The sequence below is a fragment of the Rhinolophus sinicus genome, chromosome 2 (assembly GCF_057876585.1).
Source record: "Rhinolophus sinicus isolate RSI-liver-muscle chromosome 2, RSI-T2T, whole genome shotgun sequence".
NCBI classification, from domain to species: Eukaryota; Metazoa; Chordata; class Mammalia; order Chiroptera; family Rhinolophidae; genus Rhinolophus; species Rhinolophus sinicus.
Genome location: NC_142502.1, coordinates 160,037,501 through 160,058,641, shown reverse-complemented (window position 1 = coordinate 160,058,641; position 21,141 = coordinate 160,037,501). Strand labels below are relative to the sequence as shown.

Sequence of the window (21,141 nt, the reverse complement as noted above, 5' to 3'; positions counted from 1 at the left end):
GTAAACGAATTTCATTTCAGGATAACATCAACAAAGTCGGTCAGGTAATCTCTTTCCAGGGATTCATATAAATGAAATGCTTCTTTGGTTCATCTGTGATGGTGCCTCCTTCCCTTAGCAACCCAGCAGGGAGAGTTCTTAATCCTCTCTTTAGGGCCACCCTCTTTAAAAATCCCCCTTTTGAAAATAAAGACATTTGATACATGCAACTAAAGTGTAGACGTATGGCCAAAGAGTATTCTCAATCCAAATCCATACAGGTAAAGATCTTCTGGAACAGCATTTCTCAAAGTGGTCCATGACCCATCTTCATAGGAATTACCTGTAGTACTTATTTCAAAAACAAAGGTTTCTTACTGAATCGGACTCCCTGGGGTTGAGGTTCATGAATCTGACATTTTAGTAACCTGCTCAGGTGATCCTAATCTGTCTGGAGCACCGACCACACTTTGATAAGCCCATTTTATCCCTAGAGTTGCCATTCAGTGTAGCATCCCAGCAGAACCTCACAAAAGTGACTCTGGGTGTCCTGCTGGCTATCCCTCAGAGAGGTATATTTTTACCTTTTTTTCATGTGAGGGCTTTATTCCTCACCTCGGACTCTGAAATTTTATGGTGTCATCTTAATGAAGATGTGAATGGCAGTGGAAAGGGGAAAATTATATAAATAAGACAGCAATTCTGATTAGTTGCTTATTTAAGTCACAGCCTTCAGTTGTTGAGATTCAAGGAGAAGCACACAGTAGAGGTGGAAGAGGCCTTTTAGATAATCCCCCAGAGGTAGGTAGACTGCCCACCTCTGCACCCATTTGTAATGGAGATTTTTGTTTGGCTGTCACAATGACTAAAGGTTACTACTAATACTGGAGAGAGCAGAGATTATAAATATTTATAATGCAGCAGATAGTCCATTACATCAAAAATTGTCCCGTCCCAAATACTAACACTATCTCAGAAACACCAATTTCAAAACAGTTCAAAAAAATGGAGATGCAGAAATATTACTTGGATCTCTTGTATCATGTTGCCTTGCTTTGTTTTTTGGACTTTTAAGAAAATTTTTTCTATATCTGTCTTATATACACTTTTCTCTAAATGAAGGCATGGAATTAATTTTGCTAATGAACAACATTTTTTGCCCAAACTATTTAAGTTAGCTGCTATTCTAGTCCAACTTGTGTTATTTGGTTCAATGTAATAAAATGTAATTTAGAGTCTGCTGTATGTAGGGCACTGTGATGGGCTCTTTAGGGGTTACAAAGATAAGTAAGGTGAGGTTTTTGCCTCAGGAACCTCAAGCTATCCAGATGAGAGATAGACACTTGTCCAACTACCAGGATGTATGAGATGGGTTTAACATGCTGTGTAATTATAAATAGACTGTCAGCCAATTTAAGGTAGAGGAATCTGAGAAGTCTTCATGAAGGAGATGGCCCTTGAGCTGAGATTTAGCAAATGGAAGGTAAGGGGAAAAAAGCAGTTGAAGAGGGCATTCTAGGCATGAAAAGGGAGGGTGGGGAATAATCAAAGGCATCAAAGTAGAAAAGATGTGTCCAGGCACATTTACTTATCTGGTGTGATGAATGGGGAGAGGCTAAAGGCAGACAGACCAGTTGCGAAGTCATTGCGTTGGGGTAAAGGGAGGAGTGGAAAAGAGCATGTAAAGGGACTTCTGAGGTGCCAAGCAAAAGTTCTCTTTCGTCATCTGAATGGTAGTTACAAGAATATTTGCCTCATAATAATTACTTAAGGCATATATTTGTTTCATGTGGTTTTTGTTTCAGTGTTTCATTTTACGATGAAAATGGGTTGTTTTTTTAAAGTCACCTCAGTGGTTCCAGAGAAGGTGAAAGAGGTAGTCCAGGCCTGAATGAGAGTAGGAAATGATGAGCAAACATGGGGGCCATTCCAGAGAAAGGACTGTATGTGGGAAGAAAAGAAAATAGAGAAGTAGTAAGAGATAGCAGATAGATATCTGAAACCATCTATTTTACCTTTTTTAAAAAATATATTTTAATGGCTATATAATTCTAGGTTGACAATTTTTTTCCTTTCAGTACTTTAAAGATGTCACTACATGGTCTTCTAATTTGCATATTTCTCACAAGAAATATGTGGTCATCATTATCTTTATTTTTATATAATGTATCTTTTTTTCCCCCTTCTGGGTTCTTTTCAGATTTTCTCTTTATCTCCACTTTTGGGCAATTTGATAAGATTATTATGTGCCTTGTAGTTTTTTGTATGTGTGTTTCTTGTGCTTGGAGTTTGTTGGAATTTCTTGATCTGTTTTCATTAAGTTTGGAAATATTTCAGCAATTATTTCTTCAAGTATTTGTCTGCCTCTTCCTTTTTTCTTTGGGGACTCCAATTGCACATATATTAGACCACTTAAACTTGCCCCACAGCTTACTCATTAATGCTCTTTTTATTTCTATTCTTTTTCCTCTCCATATTTAATTTTGAATACTTTCTATTGCTTTGTCTTCAAGTTTACTAATCTTTCCTTCTGTGATGTTGAATGTATTTTTGTTGTTAATCCCATCTAATATATTTTTCCTCTCATTAGAAGTTTGATCTGGGATATTAAAAATATCTTTCATAACTCTTTTCAACTTTTTAAATAAAATGAATACCATTATGGTAATTATATTAATGCCTTTGTCTGCTAATTCTAATATCTGTGTCAGGTTTAGATTGTGTTCAATTGTTTGATTTGTCTCCTCATTATGAGTGGTATTATTTCAATTATTTGCATGTCTGGTAATCTTTGATTGTATGCCAGGTATTTTGAATTTTACCTTATTGGCATCTGAATGTTTTTGTACTTTTGTAAATATTTTTGAGTTCTGTTCTGAGATACAATTATTTTGAAATAATTCAATCATTTTTGGTCTTGCTCTTAAGATTTGTTAGGCAGAAGCAGGGCAGCATTTAATCTAGGGCTAATTATTCCCCACTAATGAGACAAGACTCAGCTGAGGACTCTACTCGTTGCCCTGTGTATTATAAGGTTTTCTAGTCTGGCTGCGGGAACAGGTACTATTCCTGGCTTTGTGTGAACACTGGACCAGTTCCCTCCAATCCTCTCAGATGGTTCTTTCCCCAACCTTAAGTAGTTTCCTCATATACATGCATCAATCAGTACTCTGCAGATACTCCAGGGGGCTATCCACAGAGCTTTGGAATTGTCTCTCTGTACAGCATTTCCCTACCTGGTACTCTATACTGGGAACCGTAACTGCCTTGGTTTCCTCAGACTCTCCGCTCCTTCTCTTTAGTTCAAGGAGACCATCTGGTTCCACCTTAGTTCTCCTTCCTGTGCTGTGGCTTGGAAACTCTCTCAAGGCAGTAACATAGGGAATGATAAGCCTCACTTTATTTTTGTCCCCTCTCTCAAGGATCACTGTCCTTTGTTGCTAATTTTTAGTTTCTTAAAAACTATTGTCTTATATATTTTGTGTAGTTTCGGGGGGATGGATTATTTCAGGCAGTAGGATAAATGAGGTCCTTGTTACTCTATCCTTGCCATAAGCAGAAATCCTTAGAAAGCATTTTACATGGCCTCGATGTCTGGCTAAACTACACATTCTATTCATAGGACAACTTAATATAGGAATCTCTATTTCTTGAGTTCCTTTTGTGTGCCAGGCACTATGCTAGGTACATTTACACATTTAGCTCAATCTACTTATTGCTAATACATTCATATAATATATTTATTGAACAGCTGTTATGTGCCAGGGACTGTTTTCAGTAATGAAAATACATCATGGTACAAAAACAGATTTTTAAAATCCCTGTCCCTGTGGTGCTTATGTTCTACTGGAGAAAGAGAGCATAAATTAATGATTTAGTTACATAGCGCACTGAAGGGTAATAACTGTTATAGAAAAATAAAGAGCAGATTAAGGGGTTCAAGAGTACAGGAGTGGGAATGAATGATTGCAGTTTTAAGTAGAACAATCAGGATGGGCTTCTCTGAGAAGGTAAAACATTTGAGCAAAGACTTGAAGGAGGTGAGGGAATGAGGCTTGGGGATAGCTGAAAGAAGAGCATTCACATGAAGGAAGCAGCCAATTTAAAGACCCTAAGGCAGAAGCATGCCTGATGTAGTCAAGAAATCATAAGACCATGTTACTAGAGCAAAGAGCAAGGAGGAGAGTAATAGGAGATGAGGTCAGCGTGGTAACTAGATTGAATAGGGTCTTATAGGTCATTGTAAAGACTGGGTTTTATTCTGAGTGAAGAAAGGAGCCATTACAAGGTAGTAAGTAGAGAAGTCTCGTGATGTGATATACGTCTTAAAAGGATCATTCTGGCTGCTCTCTTGAGCAGAGATTGTAGGGTGATGGGTGGAAGCAGGAAGACCAATTAGGTGATTATGCAATAATTCAGATGAGAGGTGATGTTAGTTTTTTCCAGGGAGGAAGCAATGGAGATAGAGAAAAGTTGGATTTTTGACATATTCCGAGGATAGGACTAACTACGTTTGCTGGCATATCCAATGTGGGTCAAGGTTTTTGGCCTAAGCAATTGCAAAGATGGAATTAATTGACAAGATGAAGAAGACTGAGTGTGAAATGAATTTGGGAAGAATTTAATATTGGACATACTAGGTTTGAAATGTCTGTTAGATACCCAAGTGGAAATGTTAAAATAAGAAGTTGGATATATGAATCTGGAGTTCATGGGAGAGTTGCAAGCTGATAGGTTAAGTAAGATGAAGACTAAGAACTGACCTGAATTCATAAATGTGGAGATTTTGGTGAGTTTAAAACCTGATCCTCTTTTGGATACTAAGTATCAGGATGGGTGAATTTTAAAATGTGCCTGAAAACTGAGAACTACTAAATGAAAATTGGCTTTTCTTCCATCTTGCCAAATTGCTTATTTCATCAATAAGAAATGCAACTGGCATGCCAGGCAATGTGGACATACACTAAGTTTCACACCATTTATTTTTATAAATTTGTTTTCCAGTCAGATGGGGCATAATTTGATTTTAATATGTACCTCATCAATGGTAAGAGTCTAAATTCATTCTAATGATTATGGTAAAGATACTTTTCTCTAGTTCATCTCCAAAAACCTATAAAAACTAGCAAAACCTTAACTATTGTGGTTAAGTAGAGAATTCTTCCTATTGTAGATTTGAAGACTAAATAAAATATAGAACAGACAGTTACATTCCTAGTTTTTTTTATTATGCCTTTTGAAATAATTTATATATACTTTTTAAATAATTTCAAGTGGCACAAAAAAAAAATAATGTTAATAGCTCAAAATCAAAAGTAAAATAAAAAAGCCAAGTATAATTTTAAAAATCTTTTTCTTTTCAAGCGTTTTACGATGGGATAATGAGACAGATGTCTCTCAACTGGAAGGACATTTTGACATAGTTATGTGTGCTGACTGGTAAGTACATAAAAATCATAAAACTGTTAGAAAAAATAGCTTTGCTGGAGTAATTGGGCTGTGCTGCTTTGCTGACGGCTAAGCAAAGTCAACAAATGAAGCACAAAGCCACCTTAACCTCAACAAATTAATATTCATCTCCATGTGACAGTTATAAGGTAGTCTTCTATCACACAGTAACTTCTACCACATTATTTCCCAAAGATTGATTTTGAGAAGCATTTCCATTTTCTGGAATTGCCTCTGTTTCATGCTTGACGTATCAGTAAATGGACGACTTAGGCAAATTGCAAATAATTATGGCTCAGAGAGGAATAGTCTGGAGAAAAAGGAGTTTATCAACACAAACAGCTCAATTAGCTTACTTCTTAGGAGAGATCTGACTATTGATATAAGGGAATATATGTATGTGTGCACACATATATACGCTCCAGCAAATAAACATATCTGTGGAATATCTTCAGGGAAATAGCTTCTCTCAAAATGTATGTTTGCTATCTAATATTTTCAATGTATTCAATTATGATATTTAATTATACATAAAATAAGAATTATAAAATTACATTTTATTGTTATGCAAATACTAATATTAACATCTGTCAGATTTTTAAAAACAATTCACATATTTTGTCTTCTCTTTTAGCCCAATGTACTTATTGCTAATGAAAGTCTGATCCTAAGTTAAAGGATAAATATGTATCAAACCTCAATAATTATTTCAACTAATCTTATGTAATTTTTTCATGCCTGTTGAATAATTATTTCAGCATATGAGAAACATTGACAATTCACACATATTTTCCCTAAAAGTAAGATCTTATTTGTATTTTTATCATGATGCTTTTTAATGACACTTTAGATTTGAAAACACAAGTTCAGATTCTAAAGAAGTTCTATTATATTGATAAACCCAATCAGAAGATCCGGAACCCGAAAACAACTTTCCCTATCAGAGAGTTAAATGAATGGAATGAAATTTTTAAGAAGTCTTTATTAATATTATTATTATTATTACTAAATATGCTTTTCAATGGGTAACTATTCTACCTAAGTCAATGAAATTAGATTTGCTTACTTTTTTCCTTCTGAAAAACACTTGAAATATTTTGTTTTATTTTCAGCTGAGGTTTTCTAGTTTTCCATAGCCCTTTTAGTCTCTTTGAACCCAATTTCAGAAAACCTGTTCCCAAAAGGGGAGAAACAGATTCCTGATTAATCATTGATATTGTCTCTCAATGTTACATCCCTCATCTAATAAAAAATAAGGCACTAAAACCTCACCATGTGATTTGAGCAAGTAATTTAGTAAATGCTTTTCCTCACCAAATATGAGAAAGAACCCTCCAGGTTTCATTGCACAGATGAAGATAATGCTGGCAGGATTAGATCAGATTAAGCATGAAAGTCAGATCAGAGAGCAGCGGAAAGAGGGAAGGAGGGCAGCATCTTCTTGGAGGTTTAGACGAGGGTCGCTTATGGATGGGCTCCGATTATGTGTGGAAAGTCAGATCAGGCTGAGAGATTTAGAGTTAAATTTGTCCTTTGCACAAATATCAAAACGGTCTGGCTTTGTCATACCTTGTGTCGTGGACCCTCACACTATGTCATCCTATTTGTACCAGAGAGACAAGCAGAGGAAGTAAGATTTAAGCTCTTTTTTGATTAATGTTCTCAGGTTAAAAATAGGCACACAACATGTTTGAAAAATAGTCCTTTTTCCCTAGCCAACAACAAGGTCACGTACAACTGATATACATAATGCATATTCAGTTAAGGTTTTCATTACAAATATATAACAAATACAGTGTGTACACACACACACTCACACACACATCCAGGGGCTATGTGAGAACTTATGAATTCAAATGAACTAAATATACCAAGTTTCATTTTATAAATGGCTTTTCTATGCATGAATTACGGGTTTTTTTCCTGGTCTTCTAAGTGCCAGAATGTCAGCCTGGTTATAATTTCCCATTTATAAATGTGAAACATTAAACTACTCTCACTGCACCGCTGATATTATTTCCAAAAGAAATGCTTTGGTAATGGTGTCTCTTCATTATTCACAGGGATGGGTAAGCTGCTTAGAAACTTAGGAAGTACGGTGAGGTTTATAATATGCGTGTTGTGCATATAGCAGTGAAGCCCAGGGATCCATGAGTTCTTTATGTCCTGTTAGTTTGACATTTCTCTCTATCCAAGTTACTGCCTGGATGTGGCTTCTAAGGGCAGGCAGGCAGACCGTGTTGCTTTTTTTTTTTAGAATGTCTCAGAGGAGGAAGAGAAAGCTCCCTTTAGACACTACCTCCAAGATGAAGCCTGAAATACTCCGTGCCAAAAATAGGTGCCACACATAAATAGATCACATTAAGTCTCACACCATCCTTTAGTCATTGTCAGTCAATGAGATCTGGATGAGGCCACAGGGATATGAAGCAAGAGTTGGAGTGCAAATATTAGGTACATGGATTAAATCCTTACTGAAGCATTTCCAGCAAGGGTGGCATTGTCTGATTCCCTGAATAGCTAACCAGTGGTACTGCTTGATCCCATTTACATGAAAACAAGCTCTATTCACAAACCTATTCCAAACCCACACTGTGGTTCAAGTAAAATGCACATGATTACAACAAGCGGTGATATGTTTGTATTCTCAAATCATTCATATATTCATATATTTACATTCGAACATTCATAAACCTGTGGGCAATGGGTGAGATAACTCATTTCCCAGAAGAGACAGTCCCTTGGTTCACATCTAAATTATTAGCTCAACTAGATTATAAAATAAAAAGGCAAACTGTGAAAGCTAGTCATTATTTCACCATTCAGCATTTTTGACAATGAAATATAGTTTCATGGTTCAACAGTTCCTAAATAACATGTAAAATGTCAACTTGGAAAATAAACAGAAGGAAAAATCGAGGTACAGCCACACCTGCAAAAGGATGCTGTTGACAAACATCAAAATATTAGAATATTTAACCATAGGTGTAGGAAAAAGCCCTCCTATTAAGTTTCTTGGTTGACTTGTTTCATGTCGAATGTAATGGAAGTGTTCCTTTCTGCTGGAATGTCGTCCAGCCCAGTCCTTTGCAGAGTTTAGACTCGTGAGTGATTGTTAATTTTAAGCCTGCCTTTCCAGACTCCTGTTCAATCACAATAACCTAAAAGTCTGGAAGTAAGGTTGTTGTTTTTCATATACAATAAATCAAATGAACGCTTTCATTCGGTGTTTGATGGCTTTCCAGTTTATTGTAGCAATGCAAAAATAAAAATGATTCTGTACATTTGAATTCTCTAAAGGCTTGGAAAGCAAATCTGAAATGCCACCCATAGCCTGACGCGTGGAGCTAGGTATGTAGGTCAGTCAGCACCGTATCTGCATGCCTGCAGCCTGAGACTTTGGAAAGAAATGGGAGAAGGTGTATCACCTCACTTGCTCTCTCAGCATTACTACTAACTATGTATGCTGGGTTGTTTCTTTCTTTCTTTCTTTTTTTTTAATCTTTTTTTTTTTTTTTTTTTGCTTTACTAGCAATGATGGAAAAGTTTGGTTTTTAGCGTGTTTACATGAAAAAAATTTCCCCCCTCAAAATAGGCTCTAGAATTTCTGTGTTTTCTTCCAGATGCTGTAATCATGGATAATTCTAAATCACGACTCACAGACCTTTACACCTGAAAATATCTTTAACCCAAATGTAGTCAGCCCTTTCACCTCAGTTCCAGGAAACTCAGTCCCAAGGAAGATACACAAAATGCCAAAGATCTTACTACCTACGGGGCAGAGTCAAATGAGATCAGAATACGGCATCCGTGCCAGCTCCCACAGCAATCAATTGATAACCACTGATAGAGGCCATTCTTCAGCTGAAAGTTAATCTGAAACAGTGAATTTAACTTAGCACATTTCACCTTGAAAATTACATAGAGGTCTTCCTTTTTGTGGAAAGTGACAGAGAAATGCCTCCTTGTTCTCTGCACTAATTACTTTCCCTATGAGAGGAGTTGTAAATGCTGGGTGCTTTGCATAAAACTCTGATTCTAAGGGAGGTGATGAAAATGGCCCTGCACCTTTGTCATAAAATCTGTGATTCAGATCAAAAGAACAAAGCAAGTGTTGATTCCACAGGTGAATTATATAGAGAGGGTGTGTGTGTGTGTGTGTGTGTGTGTGTGTGTGTGTGTGTGTGTGTTAATGGCCAAACTAGACTGACGGTCAATGTCTTTTGATCAGTAGTAACTGAAGAGAGAGTTGAAATGATATCTCCATCCCAATCGCTGACCCACTCAGCCTTTTTTAATAGATCCACTTAAGCTACTGCTGTTCTCTGAGCCCATTAGGACTTATTTAAGGGGTGAATTTTCAGGAGATTATGTATCACTCCCACTAAAGCACATTGAAATTGCTCACATGACATATCCTACAAACTGTTATAAATTCTGCATCAGAGCTAAGGAGAAAGGTGAGCTTGCGTGAAATAAAGATCTATTAGAGAATCACAACAATTACTTTTGGGAAATTTGATTTGGAGTTACGGAATAGACAACATTATCTTTCGAATAACTGTTTGGAATGTGTCCTGTGTGTTAAGCTGCATTTTCCAGGAAGCTGTGATGTTAATATCAGTGTCACTATTAGCAACGTTACGTAGAAATACTATTTTATAAGGTTATGTTTTAAACTCAGCTTTGAAGATGCTGTTTCTTTATTCTAACAATCTTGCCAGCTCTTAGGATGCACTGGTATAAACTAAGCATGGTCTTTTGCTTAATCTATGGATCCCACCAGCCAGGGCTCTAGTAGGCCTGAGGACATGACAAAGATATTTTCTCATCATGGTCTTCTTAAAAAACAAAACCAGAATGCTTAATTATTAAAGCTTTAGCTATTATTAGCTCACTAAAAAATAGGTGTTTAGTCCTAAAGAGAAAAAATTGAAAACACATAGATACAGTTTGATTCTTTCTTATCAATCCTTAATGGTCAGTAATCACTGATGAATATGACTTAAAGGCAAATTGTTATAGCATTTGAATGAAACATATCCTGTGCTCTAAGTTTTAAGTATGTTTTTGTATGGAGCGATAAGAAAATTTTCCCGTGGAGAATAATCAGGTTATCCTGATTGGTGAATGGAATGGGATAAGTAAGATTCCCGTTCTATTCATAGGCATGATATCTAGCTCATCTTAAGAGTGTTCTTTTTCTGTTGCTCAAAGCATTCTTTTATAGAAGAACCTTCTAATCATGTCATGGTGAAACCCAAGCTGTGACTTCTTGGAAACGTCTCATAAACGTCTTTGCCCATCCCTCCTTCTCAAATGAGAGAGTTGGCAGTGAACCTAGTCTGGTGAAACTACCTAAATGCTGATTCTTCCTTAACGATACCAGTAAAGGAATAGGTACAGCCTGTTCTAGGACCATTGAAACTAACACCCTACGTACATGAGCTCCTCCGTGTGAAGGACTGTTCTGTCCTGCCAGTCAGGCAGCAAGTGACTACTGATTGAGTCCCTTCTATGTGTGCACACCGCGCTAGACCTAGCGATGCATAAACGAGTACAGACTGGAAGCTCCTTGAGGATGGGACCTTGATCTTATTCATAGCTTCTTTCTGACGCCTAAAACAGCACCTGGGATATAGTAGGTGATCAACAAGTATGTGTCAACTAACATATATTATTAATTTGATTCCCACCAAAGCCACATAGATGGGCCTTTATTGACAAAGAAACAGAGGTCTCATGTGAAGTGACTTGCCCAAGGTGATGTAGAAAGGTCGGAGCCAGAGCGCTGTTAAGCCATGAACTACACTCCCCCTCGCCTGCTGCGTAACTGTACACAGCAGCCCTCCTACCGACAGCTGATACTCACCCTTCTCGGAGCGGAGGCAGGGCCCTGGAGTAGGCCATGCTTACTCACGCTATGTGAGGAGCAGCGTGGCCAAATCAGAGGGGCCTGCACCAAGCTGCAGTACTAGAAAAGGGAGCGGGGGCCCTGCTTAGGACCCTCATGGGACGGCTCATGCACAAGGTTTCCCAACGTTCTAACCTGCGAGTCCCAGATAAGGAAACTGTCACATGCATCCAAGTTAAGGCCTGGTGAAGATAGGGTCAGACTGCCCCAGCCAAATGGGTGACAGAGCAACCACAGAAATTCTCAAAAGATCAGAGAATACAAAAGAAAGACAGTGAAGTAGAAAAAAATCAACATGGAGATCAAGAGAGAAAACTCCAGAGATGCCATTGTCTCTATGACACACTGCCTAAGGATTGTCTTTGTTTTTGGAGCCATTTAGTCCTAGTTCACTGGTTGAATCTAACCTCAGTGCTGTTCCTAGTCACTGAAAACCATCAGCACCTGAGATCTGCTCTGTGGTTTGGGTGTAACAGGGCTGGTGGTTTGTGTTTGGAGGGTGGCCTTACAGCACCCTTGGTGGGCAGAGGGCCCAGGTCTACAGAGACTAAGCTCCAATGAGAGGAAGCTGGGAGAGCTTCATCTTAGCGAATTGATCCCCCAACAGCAGCTTTGAAATTGTTCCTTTAGCATTAACACGTGTTCCCGTCGTGTGTGAATCCTGGCCCCCTGCATGTTGATGGCTTGGCTTTGGTTGGATACCACCGACCACAGTATCTTTTCTTTTTTCCGGTAAGACACTTGAATAGAAAGAAAGAATTTCTCTTTTTTAGTGTTAACATGTGTAATTAGCCCTGTACTTGTTTCCATTCGTATCATCAAACTTGAAAACCTAGTTTAATCTGGATTCTGCTCTCTTCTCAATGTCAGCCTATTTCTGGACCAGTACAGAGCCAGCCTTGTTGATGCAATAAAGAGATTACTCCAGCCCAGGGTAAGTATGTTTCTATTTCTTCCTGAACACTGGCTTCAGAATAATTAGTCTGCACACAAAGATGGAGAGAGTAATGGAATGGCAGGATTAATGTCATGTAATACTTTAATACTTATTATGTCCAACTTCAATTGGGTCTTCTGATCTATCAGATTCTTTCCTAATCATAACTAGGAAACTTCTTACCCTTGGCCTTCTGATAAGGAACACAGTGGGTAGTAAAATAAATGAAACCGCTTCAAAGATAGTATGAGATTATTTTTATCAAAGAATTTCTCGAGTCTTTTCCTTTGATAACAATATCTTCATATGAAAGTAGAAGTATGATACTGAAAGTTTTCTGTTGACTTCTGTCATCTTAAATCCCTTCACTGGTAACCTTGGTCACTGGATGTTTACTTATTGCAGAAGAATATTTTTTTCTCTCTATTTCTGTTGATACTAAAGAAAAAGGACTTCAGATGAATCTGTGTATTAAAAGTTCTTTGCTTTAAAAGGAAGCCATTATTTACATATTATAATCATTAGGTCACAATGAAGCCAAGCATGGCATAAAATATTGTGCACATTTTTACATTTATATATCCATTTATGCCTGTGAGTAAATTACAGAGTTTGTATCCACTCTTATTTTGTTGGGCTGTTATACTAAGCTAGGAGGTCCTGCAGCCTAAACGGAGAGTTAATATACGTCTATTTAAAGTAAGAAAACGAGTTTAAAGCTCATGCATTTAAAAAAAATATATCTTATGAGTATGTAAGACTCTTGCTGTGTCGTAGGAATTTAAAATAGGTTAACAATATCAATGCAATCTAAGGAACTCACATTTATTTAAGAAAGAACTTCAGAGTGAGTGAGTGTGTGTGACTGTGTGTGTGTGTGTGTAAAGTATTTTCTAAAGTTTTGTTTCTAAAGACTTTTTAAAAAGATGGTTTGCTCTTGTCTGTCTGACCTCAGTGAGACTTAGAGACTAATACCTTTCAATCTTTCTTTTATATCTTTTTCACGAGTTGAATTTTCCCAGAGCAATTTGATAATCATCCTTTGCCTTACACTGTTGCTTTTTATTTTGTTATCTCTCTATAGCTCAGAAACTTTAAATAGGCCTCTCAGAGGAGTAACCACAGCTTCGTAAGTGGTAATCAATTAAGTTAAATTGGCCTCCTCAGTTCCCTCTGTGAGGTGGGTAGCAGGTCTTGAGGCAAGGAAGGCATATGCTGCAAGCTATTGATGGCTGCTGCCATGGTTGGGTAGGCAGCCCAAGTTGAGGGTAGAATAAGGAATTTGGGGTCTCTTCGTCCCCACCGGTGAGCCTTGGGTGATTCTTGTGAGTATTTGCAAGATCAGGATTTTCAGAGAGGGTACTGAGATTCTTGGATGTAAAGGCCTCTATGAAAATGTATCATACATAAATGCAGTGCTTTCAAGGACTCCTGGATCTCACACTGAACAAACAGTACTTCACTCATCACCAACACCCCTTCAAAGCCTATTTGTGGCAAATACTCCCCATTTTGCAGCAGATTTGCATGATTTACCCAGAATCTATTGTAAATCATCAGAATGATTTGCAATAGAAAACTGCCCAAGCTGTGAATAGACCTAAATGCAGATTGGGCTGGAATCCCTAGACGCTCTCCTGTACCCTCTATTAAACCCTGAGCCATACTCCCCCCTGGCCTGAAGTGTGGCTCCACACTGCAGCCCCCTCTGATCAAAGACGGCAGCCCTCCTGCCGACAGCTGATACTCACCCTTAGCTCTGACAAGGGCAGTACTTACCCAAGCTTTGTGAGGAGTGGGGTGGCCAAATCAGCGGGCCTGCAGCAAACTGCAGTACTAGAAAGGGGCCCCTCACGGGACAGGTGATACACAAGGCTTCCAGGCGTTCTGGCCTAAGGGGTAAGAGGCCGACTGTAAGGGGGAATCCAAGTGGTGGGTGGCACATGGTGGACTCTAGAAGGGTCAGGTGGGCTTGGCAGTGACCAGCCGCTCCACATCCTGTGCCGGTGGGCTGGAAGGCTTCCAAGAGCTTGGGGGTATCCAGAGGAAAAACTGAACTCTTCTTAGCTCTCAGGGCTGGCTGTTATGCTTCCTGCTGAGTGAATGTGTTATGGAAGTCACAGTCCAAGACTAAGATTATAGTAAAAGTTTTATCCCGATACAGTTAGAGCTGCTTTTAATGTTTTCTTGAGCCCAGACAACTCCTCCATGTTTTTGTGGCCCAAAGGCTAAAGGTGCCACAAGAGGCCCACGGAGAAACAACTCGGGGCTACACCGGTGGGTCCAGAGTCCTTGGTAATTCAAGGCTCAGCAAATTCAACCTGAAATACAAGAAGTTCTGAGGGTGCTCAGCAAAACCTGTACTTGCGCCAAACGCTTCAAATTCCTAGGAGGGCCCCAGTTTCTGAAGGTCGAGTGTAGTGGTGGAGTCAGAAGTATCTGCATACAAAACCCAAGTGTGTTCTTCCTACCCAGCCACTTACTGGACTCATCTCTCAATGTCAGTTTCCCATCTGTAAAATGGGGCATGAACAAGCCAATGCACTGGAAAGCTTTAGCGCCCAAGTGGCTCTGAATATGTTAGCTCTTGCTACCTGGAAGAACTACAGAGGCTTTCAGGCTGTGGGAAGTACAGAATATAGGGGGCTCTTCCCAAGCATTTTGCTCAAAGAAATGCTGGCAGGAGGGAATACACCATTTTCTTGACCTGGACTTTGACAACTTCTGCACACAACTGGGCACACACAGCATCTCCTCTGCACCCATGTCCTGCGTACCTGCAGCAGGCCCTGCGTGGGTCCCAGGAGGATTGTGTACCTGGATGAAGACGACACTTTTTACTATAGAAAGCCTGCATTGTGTGAAGGGAGAGAGATTACTACTAGATGGCAAGAAATGAATAATTGCCACATGAAGGTCCAAGTGTCAAGCTGTGGGAAGAAAAGGATTCTGTCATTTGGGGGAGTGTGGTTCTTTGATTTCTGTTATAGCTAGGGCAAATCAGCTGTGGGAGTCAGAGTTCCAGAAGCAGAGAAAGTAGATGGAGAGGAAGGTTTTCTCTGTTTTTCAGTTTTTCTCATGGGGTCATAAATGGGGGGGATCATAAATGGGGAGACCCTAGAGAGAGCTTCGCCAATAGGATGAGCTCCTGGTGATCTCAAATCCCAGGGCTGAGCTTAGATTCTCCGCCAACCGGGCACCTGTGCCTGCAAAGTCATTCTAGGCAGCCCAAAATGTCAGCAGGAAATGTTTGTCACCTGCCCCAAATGGAAACTTTCCTCAGCTTGCTGATTGAGAGAAACTGTAAACCATTTGACTCCTGTAAAGAACATCACCAATGCCCAATATCAGAGGACCCAAATGTAATTTGAAATAGCCACAGCAGCCTGCAAGTTGAACTTTAGTCCAGAAATGACAACCAACAAATAGTATCTACTAATATTCCTCTGAAATGGCTTTGGGTATGGGGAGGGGAGCCAAGCCAGCTAGACAGTGTGAGTTTATTCAAGACCTCAAAGAGATGGATGGGGAGGCAATATCAACAGTTCTCCAGCTTATCGCTGCTGACCAATGGTCAAGAATTCAAAAATATCACTGTGGAATTCATTTAACTGCTTCAGAAACTGGCTCTAACTGACCACCAACTTCCTAGAGTCCTGCCTGTGTGCAAAGAGTGCTATAAATGTAAACCATGGACTCCCGTTTTAAAAGAGCAATTTCTTCTCACTGACGGATTTCCTCATCTTTTTTTATCTGACATATCTGCACACACCTGTACAAACCTCTTTTTGGCTCGTGTCAGGGAAATGCCTTGTGATTGTGGGCTCAGTGAGTGAGCTGAGAGGGTGCTGAAGGACCCCTGGGTTCCTGTCTGCTGGCTGGGTCAGAGGCCCAGCACATCTTCCCCTGTTCTTGGGGAGAAGCAGTGTTCAGCCAGGCCTGCTCTCCCAGCTGCAGGAATAGAATCCCCAGATGGTTTGAAGACCCTCAGAGCAGGGGCCTAGCCCTGGAAGTTCTTTTCTGAAGTCTACCTGGGTGCGCGTTCAGCATGTGAGGTGCTGAGTCCTTGCCCCCAAGGAATTTATCATTCCTGTGGAGATGGGACGACAGTGGGCAGTGCAAAACGGCTGACAACAGCCCCACACTTGGTCATAGATACCCTAGTGCTGTTTTCAGTCTGCCCTGAAGGAGCACACAGTCCAGAGTGAGAGACAAGCAAGCATGCAGGCACCTGATGAAGGGTTATGGTGTAGCAGAGATATGGGTAACCCAGGGAAGCTGGGGGTGAAGTGGCTAACTGGGGCAGGAGGCAAGAACCTCAGCAACTCCATCACGGGGGCAGGGTGTCTAATCTGGGTGTTGAAAGATGAGTAAGAGTTTACCAGGCAGACAAAGAACTGCAGGTAAGAGAAGCATTCCACCTGAAGGGAGTGTGTGCAGGTCTGCAGACACATGGGAGTCCATGAAAGAACAAATTAGAGGGCTGCAGTGAATTTGGCTCAAGGTGAGTATGAGGGAGTGGCAGAGAGCAGGCTGCCGAGATGGGCATTTCCCTGCCATCCCAAAAAGGTTGCACCCATGTTGGTGGTTTTCAAAACCTGTTTAAACAGCAGAGCCCTTTGGTCAAAACATTTTTAGCCAACTCCCCAATTATAAAACAGAGAAAAGTGAAGCAGCTTCAGTTAAGTTGAATGTGAGAAGCTTAGACCTCTCTCATGGTCTCTCCATGTCACCCTGGAGGCAACTCAAACATGGTTTGGGAACCATGTGCAGCAGGTGACAGTGATGTGGGTAGAGAGATGTGGCATTGAAGGGTTTTAAAGGGCAATGCATGATTCCCAGGTTCCTGGCTTCATTTTGAAGGTGAAGGATATGGAAATGCTTGGTACCAAGTAGGTATTCAGTGTGTGTGTGTGTGTGTGTGTGAGAGAGAGAGAGAGAGAGAGAGAGAGAGAGAGATACGTGTAGTGCTCTGGTAATGGTAGGAGTTTGGGGCCAAGGATATTGAGTTCCATTTTAGACAGAATGGGTTAAAGGTACTTGCAGAACCTCCCCAGGGAGGGATCTAGTAGGCATGCGAAAATACAGGTATGGGCCCTGGGCAATAGTGAATGCTGCAGTTAAATGCTTGGAAGTTTTGATGTCTACGTGATAGAGTTTTAGACGTTAGTACAGTTGCCTAGAACTGTATAGGACACAAACATAAAGTAGGCCGAGCTCTGGGGACCACTGACAATTAAGGGGAAGGTGGGAGAAACAACGCCAAGGATAGGGACTGAGAGAGATGCAGGGGAGGAAGCAGGTGAAGACGGCAGCATCTCAAAAATCAGGTAAAGAAATGGTTCGGAAAGAAACATAAGCTTAAACCTGTAATCGGTATTTAATAGTTGGTTGCCTGGAAATGAAAAAGGAATAAAGGCATTTTGTTGGCATAACATATTCCTTCTAAAATAAATCTGAAGCATACTTATTTTTTCCAGAAGGACACACCCCTTAATATGTGAGTATAGATTAGTCTAGCAAAATAGCAACAATTGCGCCCACAATGTAAACAATATCGGTGCTGTTTAGTGGAACTAGTCCTGTCTCCTCTCCAGAGATAAATGAATTCTCTCAAACTTCTGCTCATCAGTCAAAATTTTACATCCAATTGAGCATTCATTCCGAGTTTAAAATGATTCTGTGACTGTGAATGCGTAGAAAGTTGTGCTTCGGTAAACTGAAAATAATTTTTCTACAGTGATGGGCTAATTTTGAAATCTATATATTTTTTCTTGTTTTGATTTTTGGAGCCTAGTTGGTAAAGCGTATTCCTCTGATTGTACCAGACAAAGTGTCCTGCTCCACTGGGGATATGGGGGTGGGGGGAGGTTCTAAAACCGTTCGTTATGGGGTAGATGCAGGCATTCAGTAGGGCTCGGTGGATGCTTATTGAATGAATGGATGAGGTACTGTTGTCCCTCCTAAATGTTAATCCACATCTCAAAGGTGTCTGTAGTCAATGAAATGAAAAAGAAAGCATTTTAAAACTCCTAACTGAGTAATTAGAGATTAAAACTATTACTCGCACTTTCTCTTCCTTGTGGAAAACGGTACTGCACGCAGAGTGCTGCCCTCTGAAATCCCATCAGAGTCGCTGACTCTGTAAAAGCTTCTTGGAAAAAAATGTTTTCTAAAGAATAAGTCATAGAACATGGCCTTCAAGTTCCCAAAGACGTGTATTTCTCCGATTATTCAACATCTGGATTTAGTTTATTCTCTCAACAAATATTGGTTGAGTATCTACTATATGCTAGGCCCTGAGAAAATGCAGTAAATAACACATTAGAAGGTCCCATTGTCACGGTGATGAGTGCTAGGAGCAAAAATAAAGCAGGGAGAGGAGGGTGAAAAGTGATGAGGGAAGGGCTGCTGTTTTCGATTGGGTGGTTTGGGAAGCACAGGTAAACTGAGACCTAAGGGGGAAAGAGATGTCTGGGCCGAGAGCTCTGCTGTATGTGTAGTCGCAATCGCCTAACAGCTCACCCCAACCAACAAGGGGGTACAGTATAGGGAGCATGTACTTTGTAAATGTACTTTGTAAATCAACCCAACCAAGAACCCCGTAGCCCTGTAAACATTATGATAAATAGCTTCGATAATAGCTGTTAAAAATCAGCTCTTCCATTGGAACGGTAAGACAATTTTTGCAGGTAAATTTAAAATAAAATGACTTCCATTATTCAAAACTCCAGAATGGAGCTGGAATGGCAACCAGCTCTTAGAATGGCAACTAGCTCTTAGAAATGACTAAATGACCTAGTATTTATTCCCTTTTTTTAAAAAAAGGGGGGGAGGGCTTTTGCTCCCCTGCTGAGACCATGTATTATATCTAGTTTCACATCAAAATGAATTTTTGCTGCTAAGTTTGAAACACGCCCGAAAAATTGCAATTAATATTGAAAAAGCTGACAAAGTGTAGTGGCATAATCAGCGCTGCTCTAAGTATGGGCCTGAGTGTGTACATGTCTGTGTAAACACAGTTTGAAAACACACTTGCTCTCTGGGACAGTGTATCCGTGTTTTCTTGCAGGCAAATGAGGGAAAGAGAGTGAGAGGGAGAGAGAACTGATAGAATTCGTATAGTACTATTAGGTGGTACAGACATTTCTAGTCTTACATCTACGTAACCTTGTTTTTCACATTATTTTCATATTTGTCACCTCATTTGATTCTCACAACTTGCTGGTGGGGAAAGGCAGCGTAGGCTTTGTTCTTCCCATTTGGTGGATGAGAAACTGCAGTGGGTAAGCTAGGATGACGTGAGTTGTTTTCTGCCTCACGAGAAGATTGGACTAACACCATCAAGGTCCCTTCTAGCTCAACAGCTCTGGGACTTTTTCTGATTTTCCTGAGGTCACACGGGTGTTTAATGGTGGAGACCCCCTTTAAGTCCAAAACCCTTCCTCCCACACACTGCCTCCTTGTATTCTTCAAGCCCTTCACTGCCTGTTTATCTGTAAAATGTAGAGTCTCCTGTACAAGGTTGCTGAGAAAATTGTTGAGGGGATTACAGGGAAGGTTGAAGCACCTAGTACTGTGGGAGCTGCTGTTGTTGTCATCACTAGTACTAATAAGGAGGCAACGGAGTAGAGAGGAAAGAACATTGGCTTTGCATCTGGTAAGTTTCCAATCATTTACCAGTTGGGTCATCACAGCCAATTATTCAACCTTTCTGAGCATCCTATGAAATGGAGCTGATAATCCCTACGCTGTTGGTGGTTTGAAGACTAAAGGAGACAATGTATAGAGAGCACTTCTCCCAGTGTCTGATCCGTACCAGTGGCTCAGTAAATAGTTGGCAGGTGTGAAGGGTAAACCACCTTTCATAAGAAACTGGGTTATATTTCCATGATTCCCTCAAAACTGGAAGAGGCATTTCATCAAGGTGAAGTGTAACCTTGAAATTAACAGAAGCGTGCAGTTATCTTTTAAACAAATAAAAAGAAAAAAAAAGATTCTGAAGTTTAGCCATTCTGTGCACATTGAAGAGGGTGAGGAAAAATCCACATGCATCCTGTAGTTAGCAAATGGTCATCGTGGAGTTTCATCTCAGATGGTCTGAAATTTTGTATATATTTTATTCAAGTCCTCTCATTCTCGCCACGGCAACAATCTTATGAGGTTGTGCAGTTTGCTTAGAAAAGCCTGCTTACCCTCATTATACCACTTTCTTTGCAAAGCAATCATTTGAGTGCTGTGAGGAGCTGCCTTGCGATAATGATGACCATTTTAAAGGATTCAATGAAGTTGGAAATCAAGATCCTTATAGCCTTGTCTCTGACAGCATGGTCATAGAAAAGACTGAAATGGGAAAATTCTCCTTAGGGCTTACGGTTGCTTCTCTCTATGGAGCATTTCTTGGTACTGAATTTTCAGGGCATAATAAACTGACGTTTATAGGCATCTGTTGCCACACGCTCTGGAGCTGGACTGTGGATGCGTTGGCAGCTGCTAAGGAGCCGCAAGGTGGGTGGCATGCCCTGGCCCAGTTACTCTAAAAGCTAGTAGATCGTTTAAACCAATGGACCCAAAAGAGGTATGTATGGTACAGAATACCAACTCAGAGTCACATGTTGTTTATTACATGCATTGCTTGAAAAGCAACTGGCTGTTTGAATATGAATACTTTATTTTCCTCATTTGATATATATCTATCCTTGAAATTATTCTCACTGTAAATGCCCATCCTGTGTGGACATTTCAAGAACAATTGAGTTTTCTACCTGAGAGCCATATAGTAAATGCTTTGACCAATGTCTTTTGTGTTTGGTTGCCTTCCAATTTTAAAATGTGTACATTTTTTTTTAATGTTCTAGGGGAA

The 21,141-nt window shown here is 40.0% G+C and overlaps 1 protein-coding gene across 1 annotated transcript in view; it reads left to right on the top strand.

Moving 5' to 3' along the window:
- Positions 1-21,141, top strand: part of CAMKMT (calmodulin-lysine N-methyltransferase) — a 330,598-nt gene that overhangs the window by 303,167 nt on the left and 6,290 nt on the right. The window contains exons 8-10 of the mRNA XM_019748655.3: positions 5,344-5,418; positions 12,212-12,275; positions 21,137-21,141. The exon at positions 21,137-21,141 is cut by the window's right edge and continues 127 nt beyond it. Of these exons, the coding sequence (XP_019604214.3) occupies positions 5,344-5,418; positions 12,212-12,275; positions 21,137-21,141 (144 nt within the window). The remainder of the gene's footprint in view (positions 1-5,343; positions 5,419-12,211; positions 12,276-21,136) is intronic.